The sequence below is a fragment of the Polistes canadensis genome, unplaced genomic scaffold, assembly GCF_001313835.1.
Source record: "Polistes canadensis isolate GaletaPanama2010 unplaced genomic scaffold, ASM131383v1 scaffold_65, whole genome shotgun sequence".
NCBI lineage: Eukaryota > Metazoa > Arthropoda > Insecta > Hymenoptera > Vespidae > Polistes > Polistes canadensis.
In genome coordinates this window covers 726,976-741,747 of record NW_014569612.1, presented here as the reverse complement: position 1 = coordinate 741,747, position 14,772 = coordinate 726,976, and the positions used below count along the sequence as shown (strand labels likewise).

Genomic DNA, 14,772 nt, shown 5'->3' with positions numbered 1-14,772 from the left:
ATATATATATTTTTATCGCCAATTTATCTTTGATACGCACACATAATTTGGTGTACCGGAAAATGTTCTTTTTAATTTACTTCATTAAATAAAAATTAAATATGAATTTTACATATGTGTATATATACATGTAAATATCTTCTTGCGTACATTATTTTACAACTTTTATTAATACAGAGAATGATCCGTTGACTAACAGTTTGAAAACTGCAAACACAAATTAGGCAATGAATACTTAGAGACAAAATTTATATGTTCAAACAATTAATATAATAAGAACCAATATTACATGTAATATCCGTAGACACCTGTATTTTCTTTTTCAATGATCAATCAATGAACAATTCGGATAGCAAACATAATCTTTGAACGGATTGTATTTGTCGATTGATCATTCGCTGTATGTATAAATTATATATATATATATTATAAATCTTTTTTTCTTTTCACTTCCAAATATATATAGAGAATTAACAGAGATCTTTGAGAATCTTCGTTGTTAATGAAATATTATTTCCAATGTGGTTTTATATCTTATTTATATATATATATATATAGAAATAATTTAATTTATACATTATAGTTTTGTTTATCGTCACATAATTAAATAAAATGTTTTATATACAAGTTTGTAAGGAATCGGTAAAAGTTTCTATAGTGAAAAATATAACATGTAGGCACGGCATGTGGGATAGATCGAAGTATACAACAGATCAAGCTTATTTTTAATCGTGTGGCGGTGTTTTTCTCATACATCGTATAACACTGACGTTTTACTAATGTTTTCTTTACGACATTATTATAACAAATTATATCATGCGGATAATATTTTTTTCATTTCAGAGCATACATATGTCGTTACGATCAAAATCAAAACCATACTGCTGTCTCGTTGCTACGGTTTTTAAGTTTTACCATTTAAAAAATGATTTATTCGTCATAAATGCAGAATGGTATGAAAAAGGGTAAAGATCAATAAAAAGGAAATATTTATTGCGTCATTTTTTTTTTTTTTCTTTTCTTTTCTTTTCTTTTTTCCTTTTAATATAAAACGAATCATATATTGTATGTATAAGTTATATATATATACAATAATTGAAACCTTCCTTAAAAAGCCACATTTCGAGAGAGAGAGAGAGAGAGAGAGAGAGAGAGAAAGAGAGAGAGATAGAGAGAGAGAGAGAGAAAAAAAAAATTAATGCGTTTGTAGTAGTAAAAAAATTATTACATCGCATTCTCTCTTAAAGGGAACGAGAATATCATCGTAATTATTATTATTATTATTATACATGATTAATGTGATGCCTGATTGATGAAGTTCTTATATTTTAGGAGGGCGGTGGGGGCTTCTTTTCCGTTTATACAAAGCACAAACAATGTTTTTTTATTCCCATATAAAATTCTTGAAACGAACTTGAAACGAACCATTGTAACTCTATGCGTAACATGGAAGTTATATATACATGACTAAATGGTATCAACTGTGCTATCGTCAACCATCTCCTCATTATGTTTCTGCTAAGGTGGGCTTCAATTATTAAATGTAACAGAAGAAAATGTTAATATTTTTCTTTTTTTTTCTTTTTCAACATTTTCAAACAGCATCGTCTCCAGGAGTCGATGCAGCAGCAGCAGCAGCGGCAGCAGAATTTCTCTGATTTTCGATTTGTGTCCTATTTTGCGAACTGGCAGCTGCAGCAACAGCCACTTTATGCTGAGCAGCTAAACATTGTTGCAATTGTTGTAATTGTACGGGCTTTACCACCGTTCTCTGTAACTAAAGATTTGATATAACACAAAATTAATAAACGTGGTGTGTTAAGATTATTATAAATAATTATTTTATTTATAATAAATAATCCGTACACGTATACGTACTTGCTGTTGAGATAGCGTTGTTATTCCAAGACTTTGCGTTTGTTGTTGGCTACATTGTCCTGTCGAAACTCTAGCATGCAAAGATTTAGTGAGTAACGTTTGTTTGTTTGCAGGTACTATTTGGGAAGAAGGCGTTGTTTGAGACGCCATAAGCACAGGTTTGGTGGCTGCTAACAAAAATAGAATACACACACACATAATAGAAAAAATAAAATATTTGTCTCTCTATTTTTATAATTCGACTTACCCATTATAGGAGTTAGCACTTGCTTGTTGCCAGATAATATCAACTGACTTGCTGTTACCGTTTTAGCTACTGTTACTAATTGATTTGGTAAAACAGTCGATTTAACTTGATTCGGTTGTACTTGACGAGCCATATGATTAAGTCGAGGCCTTTGAGATCCGATAAGCTGAATTGCTTGCCCACCCTACAAATTAATATTATATACATGCGAATTAATTATAATACATTTATATTATTTTAATCATTTGAGTACCAAGTACTATTCAGGTTTCTTATCAAAAAGTGCAATATTATTGAAATGCAATGTACAATTGATGCATGCTCGTACTGCTTGGCATTTGTCGACATGATTATTCTAAAAACCACTGGTAGTTCAAACAGTTGTTATAGAATAATTATACAATACCTGTGACAAAGTCACTGTATTGGTGCTACGTATATTTTGTTGAGATAAACCTTTTACCCCCGATGGTATAATTTGGGCTGAAACATATTATATAAATGATATAAATATTTAAATTTTGTGATTTAATAATTAATTATTATATTATTTTTTTATTATAAATTCTAATTCTGTTTTTTTTTTTCCTCTAATACTAATGAGCTCTGTATGAAATATGATTTATAAATAACTTATACCGATTGGCAATGATAAATGAGTATTAGCAGAATTCGCGATTACTACAGTCGGTGTACTTCCAGCGATGGCAGTCGTTACAACAGTAGCAGCAATCATCTGAAATTAATTGATTATTGATGTTGAAAGATAAACATTTTGTAATAAATATATATATATATATATATACATACATATATATACATATATAAATATATACATATGTATACGTGTATAAAAAATGTTAACTAACGCTGGAAACTGTAGTACAAGTATTAGTCGCAGATGATATAGGCAAAGATACAATGACACCTGTAGGTGTTACTGAACCTGTTGTTGCAGACACATTTAATGACATTGTGATGGGTTGTGATAAGCCAGGGAATGATACCTATTACATATATAAAAAAAAAAAAAAAAGAGTAAATTCATAGTAATATTATATATATATATATATTTATATATATTTGTTACCCATATAAAATAAAAATAATATAAGATGTTAATTAATACCTGAACATTTTGAAGTCCATTAATAGAATTAGGTAAACTGGTGAGATTAACACCTTGCAGATTAACATTGGCAGGCGGTGGACTAGTCATCGGACTTGCTGGTTGAGTACTTTGACTGGAAGAAGCAGTTATGCGTTCAAGTAATGGCGAAGGAGAATTGAAACCAGGAATTGGATTATCTGCAGATGGTGTTCCTATATAATAATAAAAAATTATATATATATATATGTGCATGTCTGTGTTCGTATATATATATATTAAATTAATTAGAATTACTTTTCATACCAGCAAGCAAAGCTGAGAGTCCTGGCATCGAGAAACCGAGAGTCGAAGTGGGATCTTGTACCCTAGCTAATCTCACAGCTGTTGCTTTTACTGGCTGCTGCTTACAAGCTAGCTGTCCTGTTAGTGCAGAACTCAAACTAACTCTTACCTAAAATAATGCGAGGCTAATTAATTTGCATTTTATAATTTTCTTTTTGATCAAAATATTAACTCACATTAATTTTATTGATATTAGTATTTTTTTGTTTTCTTTTTTTCCTTTTTGTATATAATTTATTTTAGATACCTGACCGGTAGTACTGGGAACATTAATAACATTGCCATGACTAATAACCCTTGATGGGATGGAAGCATTTAAAGAGATCCTTCGTGGTTGACCTTTCTGTTGTCCTATATTAGCTGGACTGCTATTTAGTAAACTAAGAATAGCTGCATTACTTGATTTATTTGTAGTCTGTGCATTATTATTCATAGCAGCTGCTGCGGCATTGGCTATACGATGGAAGTATCAAATATTTATACAGGTCATCAAAGAGAATTATATTTGTTCCGAAAAAAAAAAAAAAAGAAAAGAAAAGAAAAGAAAAAAAAGAAATGTCAAATATACCTGCAGCTTGTTGTTGAAATTGTTGGGCAGAATTCATAAGAGAAGTAACGAGGGCACTTATAGCTGGATTAGTCGTATGCTTTTTAAAAGATATTTCACTCTGATTCTGATTAACCGTTTCATTTATACAACCTTGAGTACCCGCTTGCAATTGAGCTTGCTGTAAAAAAATATATAATAAAGTTTCATTAATAAATACATCAAATGATTTATTATTTTTCAGGCATCTTACCAAAACGGAAACATTAGCAGACGATGTATTATTGACAGCAGTAGCAGCTTTTTGTTGAAAAACTAATATTCCAGAGCTATTGCACGAGTTATTGTCAGTCACCGACATTGTAGATGTGTCAATTTGTATAGAACCAGATGGCGTACATCCTCCATTGGATAAAGGTTGTCCAGTATTCAAAGTAGCAGTATCGTTTTGTGCAATAACTTGAGGCACATTTGTGATATCCATGTTTCCCAAATTATTTTGCACCGATGTGGTAGCTTCGGTCATGGCTTTCATCGATGCTACGTGACCAGCTAAAGTATTCAATTGTCCTTGTGCTCGGGACAAGATCTAAAATAAATCAATTTCATTTGTATAATAAATATCCATTTTAGATTAATATTACATATAATGTTATATACAAAAAAGATATTTAAGAAACCTGAGCTGCATGTTGGGATTGCGCTTGTTGTAAGTGTTGGGCCAACGCGACCTTCTGTGCCTACAAAAATAATATCATTATAAATTTTCAGATCATTAAAATTTAATATTTTAATTAAATAATATTTAATATTGAAAACATAATAAAACCTGTTGATGCGCTCGTTGCATGCCAGGAGTACATGTAACTCTAGGCGTTTGTCCTGGTACTATATGTTTTATTCGAACATTTTTCCTACCTTCTTCAGTAAATATTTCTGTAAATTGTTGGATGTAATGATTTGCTAAAGCTCTTGTACCTAATGTAAACCTATAGATAAAGAAACAAAAAAGATAGGCATTGAATTCATTTATTCGTATTAAAATCTTCATATGTTTAGTATTTATAAAATAATAATAATAATAATAATAACTTACCGACAAGCAGACCCATTTTTTTCTCCTTCTCGGTGATTCTTATCCATATAAAGCTCTCCCAGGTACTCAGAATTAGAAGGTCTTTGCAAAATTGAAAGCTTTATGTGATCTACTTCACCTTGGTTCCCGTTAGTTTCTAATATATACTCTTCTATAACTTGTGGCAGACAGTCTTTTGTTTCTCGCGGTCTCTCATATGCTTTCGCAAATCTATTTAATAAAATATAAAAGCATAATATAATTTTTAATTTTTGTATATAATTAAATTTATAAATAGAAATTATTTAATCGAATGGTAAAATTAAATAATAAAAATATTATTAATTACCTTAAAACATCAATCGGTGAACTCGGGGCAAGAAGAGGAGGATTTACAAGGGAAGGAGTCGGACAGGCAGTACTAGTCGGTGTTCCTCTTTTAGCACGTAATTTTTGCATTAAATCTTGTATTGTTAAACCGTCCGGTTGTGCCAGTTGTTCTAATTTCCTTTTACGATTAACCGTAACCTGTAATTAATTATAAATAATATATATATAAGGATTGTATCGATTGAATAAGTTAATTTAATATTTTTCATAATGATGATATTATGAATTGTGTTATATTAATACCTGAGAAAACTTTTTGGCTTGACGCATTAATTGATGATCTGTAAGAAGGGCTTTAGATTGCCTGAGACGAGTTGTAGCTATACTAGGAACAGGATTTGGATCCAAACATAAAGGTCCTTGTGTAGCTGCTACCAATTGTGATTCCAGCATCAATCTTTCCTCATGACTCCAATCTCCACCGCTCGTTAAAGTTGATACGTCCGAAAGTACACTCTAATTCGTTTAAATATAATACGATTAGATATTTTTCATTTAATTTTTCATTTAATATATGATTTTCTCTCTTTTGTGAATTATTTTTATCTACCTGCGTCGTAGGTTTAAGAAGTACATGATGAACTTCGGGTTTATTATGAGTAAATGATTTACGATAATCTCGAACTTCGGCTATTATGCAACCATCGTAGAATAAATGTGAATGGCTAGTTTCTAGCTGCTCTGCTAGCATTGCAGGCAACTGACCATTGTCTATGCATGAAAGCAGTTCACCCTGTTCATAACCCATCAGTTGAGTTTCAGAAAGTAAAGAATTTTTCTCGTACTGATTTCCCTTGTCAGAACTGTGAACATTATTTTTATTTTAATATATATAAATTATTAGATATAATATAATATAATATATATTTATATTTATATAAACAATATATATATAACATACCTATTTCTAACACCTAATGAGTATCCTTTATTTCCAGCATATAAATTAACAATTAATGTGTGCAAACTTTCTCTTTGCACTAGCCGTCCCAAAAGATCACATTCATTTTCTAAATTGTTCTGTATAATCGTTGCATAAAGTAAAAATCAAATATTTAATAATTTGTAAACATAACATACATAAAATTGAATATATATCATCAATGATTTATTTTTTGTCGTTGTTAAAAAATTAAAAAGACATACCAGAACTGAGTCGGGTGTTGCATGAGGAAATTTAGATAATTCCTCTATATAAAGCCTTGTTAATTTAGCTTGAATACTATGCTTAGAATGGGCATATTCTTTTTTCTGCGACGTAAACAATTTATCTGTCGTTAAATTTACAGAACCTTGCCCCTGTACATTTTGCCAATATCTTGATACATGATTTATCATTTCCTATATTCACAATATCATATATCACTATCAAATTTAATGGAATTCATAAGGAATGTGAAATAGAGATAAAGATAAAGAGAAAATGTGTGTGTGTGTGTGTAATAGAGAGAGAAAATTAAAAAGTATGTCGAAAGAATTTATAAATTCTTTAACCTGGGCCTGCCGACACGCATCTTCTAAACTACTAGGTGCACCAATCATTGTAGTTTATCAATGTTAAATCCACTTAATGTCATATCTGGTACGACAATACCCCATCACATTCTGAAAAGATATATTAAAACTATATACATATGCAAAAATATAGTATACATATATATACAGGGTGTCTAAGATTTCTCCAGCCAAATTGTGTCAGAATATTCTATGCACAAATATTAGCATTTACTCAACAATAAGATTATTATTAAATTTCCAGTTAAATATGTTCACCTTTTCTTATGCTTATTTATGATGATTACTATTTCCAAGCTGTGACTCAGCAAATATTAGTTTCTTTTAAGTTTTCTTATGGAATATTATCAATCGATTTGTTCAAAATATTTTCAAACCAAGAGTATACAGACATTCAGTACATGTATGATTTGCACGATGGAAATACTATGGTTGTTGTATGAATGTAATAACGTAGATATTTCCTGGTAGAAGAGTATCCTGTCGCTCAGTGTTGTTCGAATGTGCATTCACAAATATGTGAAACAGGTTTATTTCATTTTAAAGCGGCATCAGACTTGCATTCATTTAGGCAGTCGGTATTTTGAATAAAACATTTGATGATTTATAATTTGTGTCATAACTTTTTTTTAAAGCTTTAAATGACCTGTGTTTATGTAACATTTCTTTTTCTTATTTTTCTACATAGAATATGCTGACGTCGTTTAGTAGGAAAAACCTCGGACACCCTGTATAAAAAACAAAAAAAAACATATTTATCAATATGTAGGGTATTATTTAAAAAATTACTATTGTAAACAAATATTATTCAAATGTGCAAGCATAAAAAATAACAAACGTGTTCGGCTAATTTCAAATTCGTTCTTTTTCTTTTCAATTGCATATATTTTAATTGTATACAAAAAAAAATATTTTTACAAACTTGTCATTACTCCATTTTTATTTTGACTGTGTATTTTTAAATGACCATATAAAACAAAAACAAGTAGTCATGTTAATAAATAACATATGTAAAAGATTTTCTTTTTCTTTTAAGTATTTATCATTATTATTATTATTATTTGAATAAATCTAATTTAGTTTTTTCATGCATTAAATCACCATGAAAAATGCGTATATAAGAGTAGAATTTTGAATGAACATAATTATATTAATAATTGTTGTTATCTCTGTCTTTACCACATATATCTCATATTATTACAAGTGAAATTTTAGTTTTTAGATATGACGAAAATATTAAATAATTAATTATTAATAGTTATTTTATTTCTTTATTTATTTGTGTGACACTTTTGCAATGGTACATTTTATCTTTATGAGATTATGAAATATTAACTGATAAATTATATATTATTATAAGGAAAATAATAAAAGTCATGGTCATTTTAGTTATGGTAAAAAAATTAATGAAAAATTAAAAAGAGAATTCTTAGAAATGCATTTAAATTATAAAATCATAGAAATCATTTTGAATTATCATCTCTCTGATGGATAGTTCGAATCTAACTAAATGTCAAAACAAGCAGTCACACTAAATAGGAGGTTAGGTGAATTTAAAATAATAAATAAGAGGATAAAATCTATTCGTATATATATATAATATATTGAAGAATGATTTACCTTTAAAGTTCTTTAAAAATTGTTTAATAGTAAACATTGGACACAGGATGTAACGCGAGTCAATTTTCTTATCATAACCTCACATTAACTAATAAATAACACACACTTTCTTCGGTGAATCGTAATATTTAATAATCAGTTCAGACACCTAAGTGAAATTGTTTGGATAAAATAAATAATATTTACAAATTACAAATGTCATATTCGGATATAGTATGTAACCTATTATACAAACACCACAGAGGCACAGACTGGGAAATTGACCACATTTCTCTAGACTACGCATCCAATTCACATGCGCATTGGAAACATGCTATATATATCTATATATATATATACATACATCTACATGACTATATTCATATTTGATTTTGCGAATTTTCTTATTTGAAACTTTCATCGTGATTGGTCGAACATTGATAAAGTTTAATTTTCGTCCAATGGCATTGTTTATTTTTCGACAAAATTACCGTTAGTGACATCTATAAAAAATTAAAATTTAATTTTCAAATAAAAAATTTATATACTTTTTTAAATCCCGTTTAAGTATAACAGTGAAAAGTAGAAGGATGAAAATAGGACGAATTTTTAATTAAATTCTTTGGAAATTTAAAACTAGTACCATCGATTTGCTGTAGATGGCATCAGCGTAGATTTATCTCCTCATCTATTTGTTGATGCGAATGTCCTTTATCAGTATTAAATAATCTATGACGTGTAAGAAGACCGGTTTACAATTCAATTGAAGTTTATATTCAATTCTATGAAAATAAATCTTAAATAAACTCCTTTTATTATTTCTATCGAAGAGATATTTGTCGATCTGTCAAAACGTGTTTTTGTTTTCATACAACCGGTTGTGTGCGCAATAATAATTATTAAGTATATCTGATATGCGTGATAATATTTAATATATATATTATAAATATATAAGGGATGATCATCTTGATTTCGTGTTTAATGAAATAAATTAAACAAAAGTTAAATAGAAAAAAAATAGATATTAAAGAAAATATATAAATATCTAACCAAAATGGTGCTAAATGATTGTCCAGATCCAGAAAGTATAGGTTGTGGTTTTAGTGCTTTTAAAGAAGTTGATGAGGTTAACGAATTAATTAAGGATATCAAAAGAACCGATTTATCTTCAAGTTTAACAGAAAGAAACAGAGATCGGTTTAATTTCATATTGTCGCAGTATCAAGATCAACGTCAACTTCTTGATCCGTATCTTGAAAGTATTTTAGATTCTTTACTGTCAATTATCAGAGATGATAATTCTACCGAAAGTATGAAACATAATGCTTTTAAGTATCTATTTATTATTATGTCTGTTAAGACTTACAAAAAAATTGTTACCTATCTTCCTCACGAGGTATTATTTTTTATCAATACAGTTATGCATATTGAACCTTTCTCTTCATGATAAATTATATTTAATTAAATAATTGTTATTTTTATAAGGTTGCAGATTTGTTACCTGTTCTACGTTTATTAGAAAAACAAGATCCAAATGACGTCGACACATGGGAAACAAGATACGTTTTATTAATATGGTTATCCATTATTTCTAAAATACCATTTCCATTATCTCGTTTAGAAACATCTGATACTATTGATCCGGAACAAACAATCATGGTTAGGTAATTGTACTTTTGAATATTATAGTTCTCTTTATTTCTATAATTTAGTATATTTATTGTATGCGTAGTATTTAATACATTGATTATCATGTAACTCAAATCTGAATTACTGTTATGTTTCTATTAAGAACACGTAACCTGTATTTTTATTTATAATATAAATACTTAATGTTATTAACAAATATATAATTACATTTATAAGTAAAATAATATTACTTGATAGATGTTAGAGATTTTTGTTTAAATGTTGAAATGTGCAAACAATGATGTAAGATTTTATAATAGTTGTTATCAATGAATTTATAAATATACTATTATATATTTTTTCTTAGGATTATGAAAGTATGCAAATTATATTGTTTATCGAAGGATGCATGTGCAGTAGCAGCAGTATTTTTAATAGCAAATTTCTTGACCCGATCGGACGTCAAAAAATTGTATCTCGAAGAAATGATAACATGGTGTTTAAAGGTAAAATAACTATTAACAATTTAATGTTTATTAGTGTTTAGTAATTTAGAATTTGATTTATATTTATTTTAGTCGGTTGAAAATGATTCGTTACGACACGGGCCTTTGGCTGTAATAGCATCGATATTAAAACACAGTGCGCGAGAAGATGTACGGCCGTACAGTACGATGCTTTTTGAGAAAATATTAAAATTACAATTGAGTAATAATCCGGCAGATTTAATTAGAAAATTTGGTATGAAAGTTGTACAACGCATCGGTAAGAATATTTGTAAATTCTATGCGTTATTATAGAATTCTTTTCTTCAATAATTCTACAACATTTAATTAAATTTAGGTTTTGTATTATTAAGAACCAAATTAGCTTCTTGGAGATATCAAAGAATGAACAGACCGATAAGTTTGTTGCCAAGTTTAAGTAAGAACAACGGTACAGAAATTATTGAAAATAAGGAGAACATTATAAACGATAACGAAGATCAAGAAATACCACCAGCCATTGAGGATATTATCGAACATTTAATTCAAGGTCTTAGAGATAAAGCTATCACTATCAGGTATATAAAGGAATAATACAAACGATTATATTGTTAATTGTTTATTTTAATTAATATGCAATTAATTTAATTCTTACTTTTTATCGATAGGTGGTCTGCCGCTAAAGGTATTGGTAGAATAACAGCCCGGTTACCAGTAGATTTGGCAGACGATGTAGTTGGATTCGTATTAAATTTATTTTCTGGACGTGAATCAGATTCAGCGTGGCACGGTGGTTGTTTGGCATTGGCAGAATTAGGTAAAATAAATAAATTTATATAGCGTGCTTTATTTTATGTTGGTTATAATTAATACACGTGTATGTCATTTACATTTTAGGAAGACGTGGTTTATTGTTACCTCATCGTTTAAGCGACGTTATTCCTGTGGTAATTCAAGCACTCGTTTTTGACGAACCGAGAGCTTATGGTTCGATTGGTTATTTAATCCGAGATTCGGCGTGTTACATTTGTTGGTCTTTTCCAAGAGCATATGATCCAGATGTATTTCAACCTTATGTAAAAGAAATAGCAGCTAGTCTATTAGTTGTAACATGTTTCGACAGAGAGGTAAATATATAATAGTAAATGAATTGTTTATTAACCAATTACTAATTATTGTATATATTTAATATTATCAATTTGAAATATAAATAAAACAAAAATTGTGAATAATCTTACATCGAACAGATAAACTGTAGACGTGCAGCTTCTGCTGCATTTCAAGAAAATGTTGGAAGACAAGGAAACTTTCCTCATGGTATAGATATATTGACGGTAGCTGATTATTTTGAAGTAGGCGTACGGAGTCATGCATTTCTTAAAATAAGGTATTTTTCTAATGTACAACAAAAATTTCAATTTTATAAATTATAATTATGTTACTTAATATAATCTAATTTTTGTTCAGTGTACACATTGCTCAATACGAAGAATATACCAAACCTTTAATAGAGCATTTGGTTTCAAGGAAAGTCACACATTGGGATACTGCAATTAGAGAATTATCGGCTAAAGTAATTAATTACGAATTAATTATAATTTAATCATGTTACAATTATTTTGATATTATCTTTGAAATGCAATGTTTATTTTATTTCAGGCTTTGTTTAATTTAACACCAGCAGATCCACAATATATGATAGAAACAGTAATACCAAATTTATTGGATATGTTGAATTCAATTGATTTAAACGTTAGACACGGAGCGGTATTAGCTATCGCAGAAATATTAGAAGCTTTGTATAATCATTACGAGAAAAAAATTGAAACAATAATCGGTTAATTTTTTAACATACTAAAATTATAATCAATCGATACAATAAATTGGATTAGAAAATAAATGAAAATATTTATATTTTAGAATCCTCGGCTGTGGATGAAATTAAAAATGTAATACGTACGTTTCAAAAACGTGGTCAATTTAAAGGTCTTGGCGGAGAATTGATGAAACAAGCTTGCGCAGTATTTATTAAAAAATGTTCAATCGTTCATTTCCCTATTCATCACACCGATATTATTGGTATTTCTTTTTTTTTATAAAATATTTATATATTAATTGTGTAAATAATAAGATATTGACATTAAATTTGATTGTATGTGTTCCCAGACGATTGGCAGAATTTATTAGAAGAATGTTTGAGTCACGAGGTATCTGCGGTCAAATTAAAAGCTGCTGAAGCGCATACAGATTTTTTTACCGAATATTACGCCAACCTGGATCCAGCTATTTATAATACCGTAGTTAATCGTTATTTAGATAATTTAAAATCTAATAGTCAAGTAGTAAGAATAGGATTTGCACAAGCAGTAGGTGAGATAATAAGATTTATTAAATAGTAATAAATATTTAGCGAACAGATATATACAGTTTTTATTTTGATAGGACATTTTCCTCTTTTTATCAAAAAGACTAGAGTTAAGGATATTATAGAAGCATTGATTGAATGTACGCACATATCTGACAATACATTAAAATGGGCAGAAAGTAGGAAAGAAGCATTACATTCTTTGACTATGATAATACAAACATTAAATATTAACGAAGCTGGTTAGTATCTTTAATAAACAATTAATTAATGATTGATTATAGATTATATTCTTATTATGCATTAAGTATATATATATATATATATATGTGTATATATTATTTATATATTTAAACAAATGTTATTTCATTTTTACAGGCGTATGGCAATTATTTGCTCCTCAAATTTACAATTGTTATCTTTTTGCTTTAAAAGAATATACAATAGACAGTCGTGGTGATATAGGTGCCTGGGTACGAGAAGCAGCTATGACTGGTTTGCATGTAAGTTTAGTAATTTTTAGATTACTATATCATTATTCGTATCACAATGAAAATAATAAATATATTTTATTTTAAGGTTCTTACTAATTTAATTCTCCAAGCTAATTTATTATCTTTACTAAATGAATCGTTAATGACAAATATTATAAGTGGCATCGCTCAACAAGCTGTTGAAAGAATAGATGGAATTCGTGCCCAGGCTGGCATTGTCTTCAGTGCTCTGATTCACAGGTAAATTTTGTATATTGAAAATTTACATTTATTGTATTTAATAATTGGATAATAATTAATTTATGTGTACATCATTTTTACATGTATCAGTGAACCTTCGCTTCCAAATATACCATATCATTCTGAACTTAAAAATATATTTCCTTTGAGCGAGTGTAAAGACAGTATAGAATGGAGAATGGAATCTGTAACGTTTCCACGATTCATTAAAATGTTGGAATTTCCACCATACACTATGAGTCTTTTAAGAGGAATTATATTCAGCGTTGGTGGCTTAAGCGAATCATTAGTAAGTACTTTGTAATATACATTAATTAAAATTCAGATAAATTATACAAATTATAAATTAATATATATATATATATTTTTTTTTTCATCGTATATATATAGGTGAAATATTCTAGCGTGGCTTTGTTCACTTATTTAAAAGAAATAAATGAAAAAAGTCTCAAAGACTTATGTGACAAGATGTTAATCATATTCGAAGAGAGTCATAAGAACGAAAGAATGATTACTTCGATATTAGCATTTTTGGATAGATTATTAAGTTCAGGCAGTATACAAATAATTTTAGATGATCCTAACAGCGATATACCGGAACGTATATTATTGTTATTGAAACAAGAAATAAAATATACGACTAGCACAAAATTGTTAATCAGTAGCATCAACGTTTTTTGTCAACTTTTACAGGTATGTTAAAGAATCGTTGGAAAATTATTTTTTTATATAATTAAAATATTATTATTATTAAATTAATAATCATGAAATGTTAGATTTTTAATATAAAGTAATCAAATTAATCGGACGTTTCGTATTTAATTTTCTAATATATTATATTTATTAATTTAATAT

General features: G+C 28.4%; 2 protein-coding genes across 5 annotated transcripts in view; one reads left to right on the top strand and one right to left on the bottom strand.

The window, feature by feature from the left end:
- Positions 1-1,023: 1,023 nt before the first annotated feature.
- On the bottom strand, positions 1,024-9,004 carry LOC106786102 (transcription factor SPT20 homolog). Of its 4 annotated transcripts, none has more exons than XM_014747133.1 (21): positions 8,726-9,004; positions 7,085-7,195; positions 6,737-6,931; positions 6,492-6,610; positions 6,141-6,393; positions 5,834-6,046; positions 5,550-5,728; positions 5,222-5,431; positions 4,955-5,114; positions 4,806-4,865; positions 4,379-4,714; positions 4,147-4,306; positions 3,826-4,031; positions 3,540-3,687; positions 3,255-3,448; positions 2,995-3,132; positions 2,765-2,861; positions 2,532-2,608; positions 2,126-2,309; positions 1,879-2,048; positions 1,024-1,777 (listed from the first exon to the last, which is right to left on the bottom strand). In XM_014747133.1, exons 2-21 carry the CDS (start codon positions 7,130-7,132, stop codon positions 1,595-1,597), a joined length of 3,330 nt encoding a protein of 1,109 aa, XP_014602619.1. In that variant the 5' UTR covers positions 7,133-7,195; positions 8,726-9,004; the 3' UTR covers positions 1,024-1,594. The 4 variants fall into 4 exon arrangements, with proteins under 4 accessions (XP_014602619.1, XP_014602621.1, XP_014602620.1 ...); XM_014747135.1 differs by having other exon boundaries at positions 1,879-2,045; XM_014747134.1 differs by lacking the exon at positions 8,726-9,004 and adding an exon at positions 7,364-7,398.
- A 504-nt stretch (positions 9,005-9,508) lies between these two features.
- The window catches only part of LOC106786107 (tubulin-specific chaperone D), a 5,847-nt gene continuing 583 nt past the window's right edge, over positions 9,509-14,772 (top strand). The window contains exons 1-17 of the mRNA XM_014747150.1: positions 9,509-10,100; positions 10,190-10,368; positions 10,701-10,839; positions 10,912-11,098; positions 11,177-11,396; positions 11,487-11,635; positions 11,716-11,945; positions 12,066-12,205; positions 12,286-12,391; positions 12,478-12,655; positions 12,739-12,897; positions 12,985-13,188; positions 13,261-13,425; positions 13,562-13,686; positions 13,763-13,917; positions 14,008-14,206; positions 14,308-14,610. Coding sequence (XP_014602636.1) covers positions 9,759-10,100; positions 10,190-10,368; positions 10,701-10,839; positions 10,912-11,098; positions 11,177-11,396; positions 11,487-11,635; positions 11,716-11,945; positions 12,066-12,205; positions 12,286-12,391; positions 12,478-12,655; positions 12,739-12,897; positions 12,985-13,188; positions 13,261-13,425; positions 13,562-13,686; positions 13,763-13,917; positions 14,008-14,206; positions 14,308-14,610 — 3,180 coding nt within the window. The 5' untranslated portion in view covers positions 9,509-9,758. The remainder of the gene's footprint in view (positions 10,101-10,189; positions 10,369-10,700; positions 10,840-10,911; positions 11,099-11,176; positions 11,397-11,486; positions 11,636-11,715; positions 11,946-12,065; positions 12,206-12,285; positions 12,392-12,477; positions 12,656-12,738; positions 12,898-12,984; positions 13,189-13,260; positions 13,426-13,561; positions 13,687-13,762; positions 13,918-14,007; positions 14,207-14,307; positions 14,611-14,772) is intronic.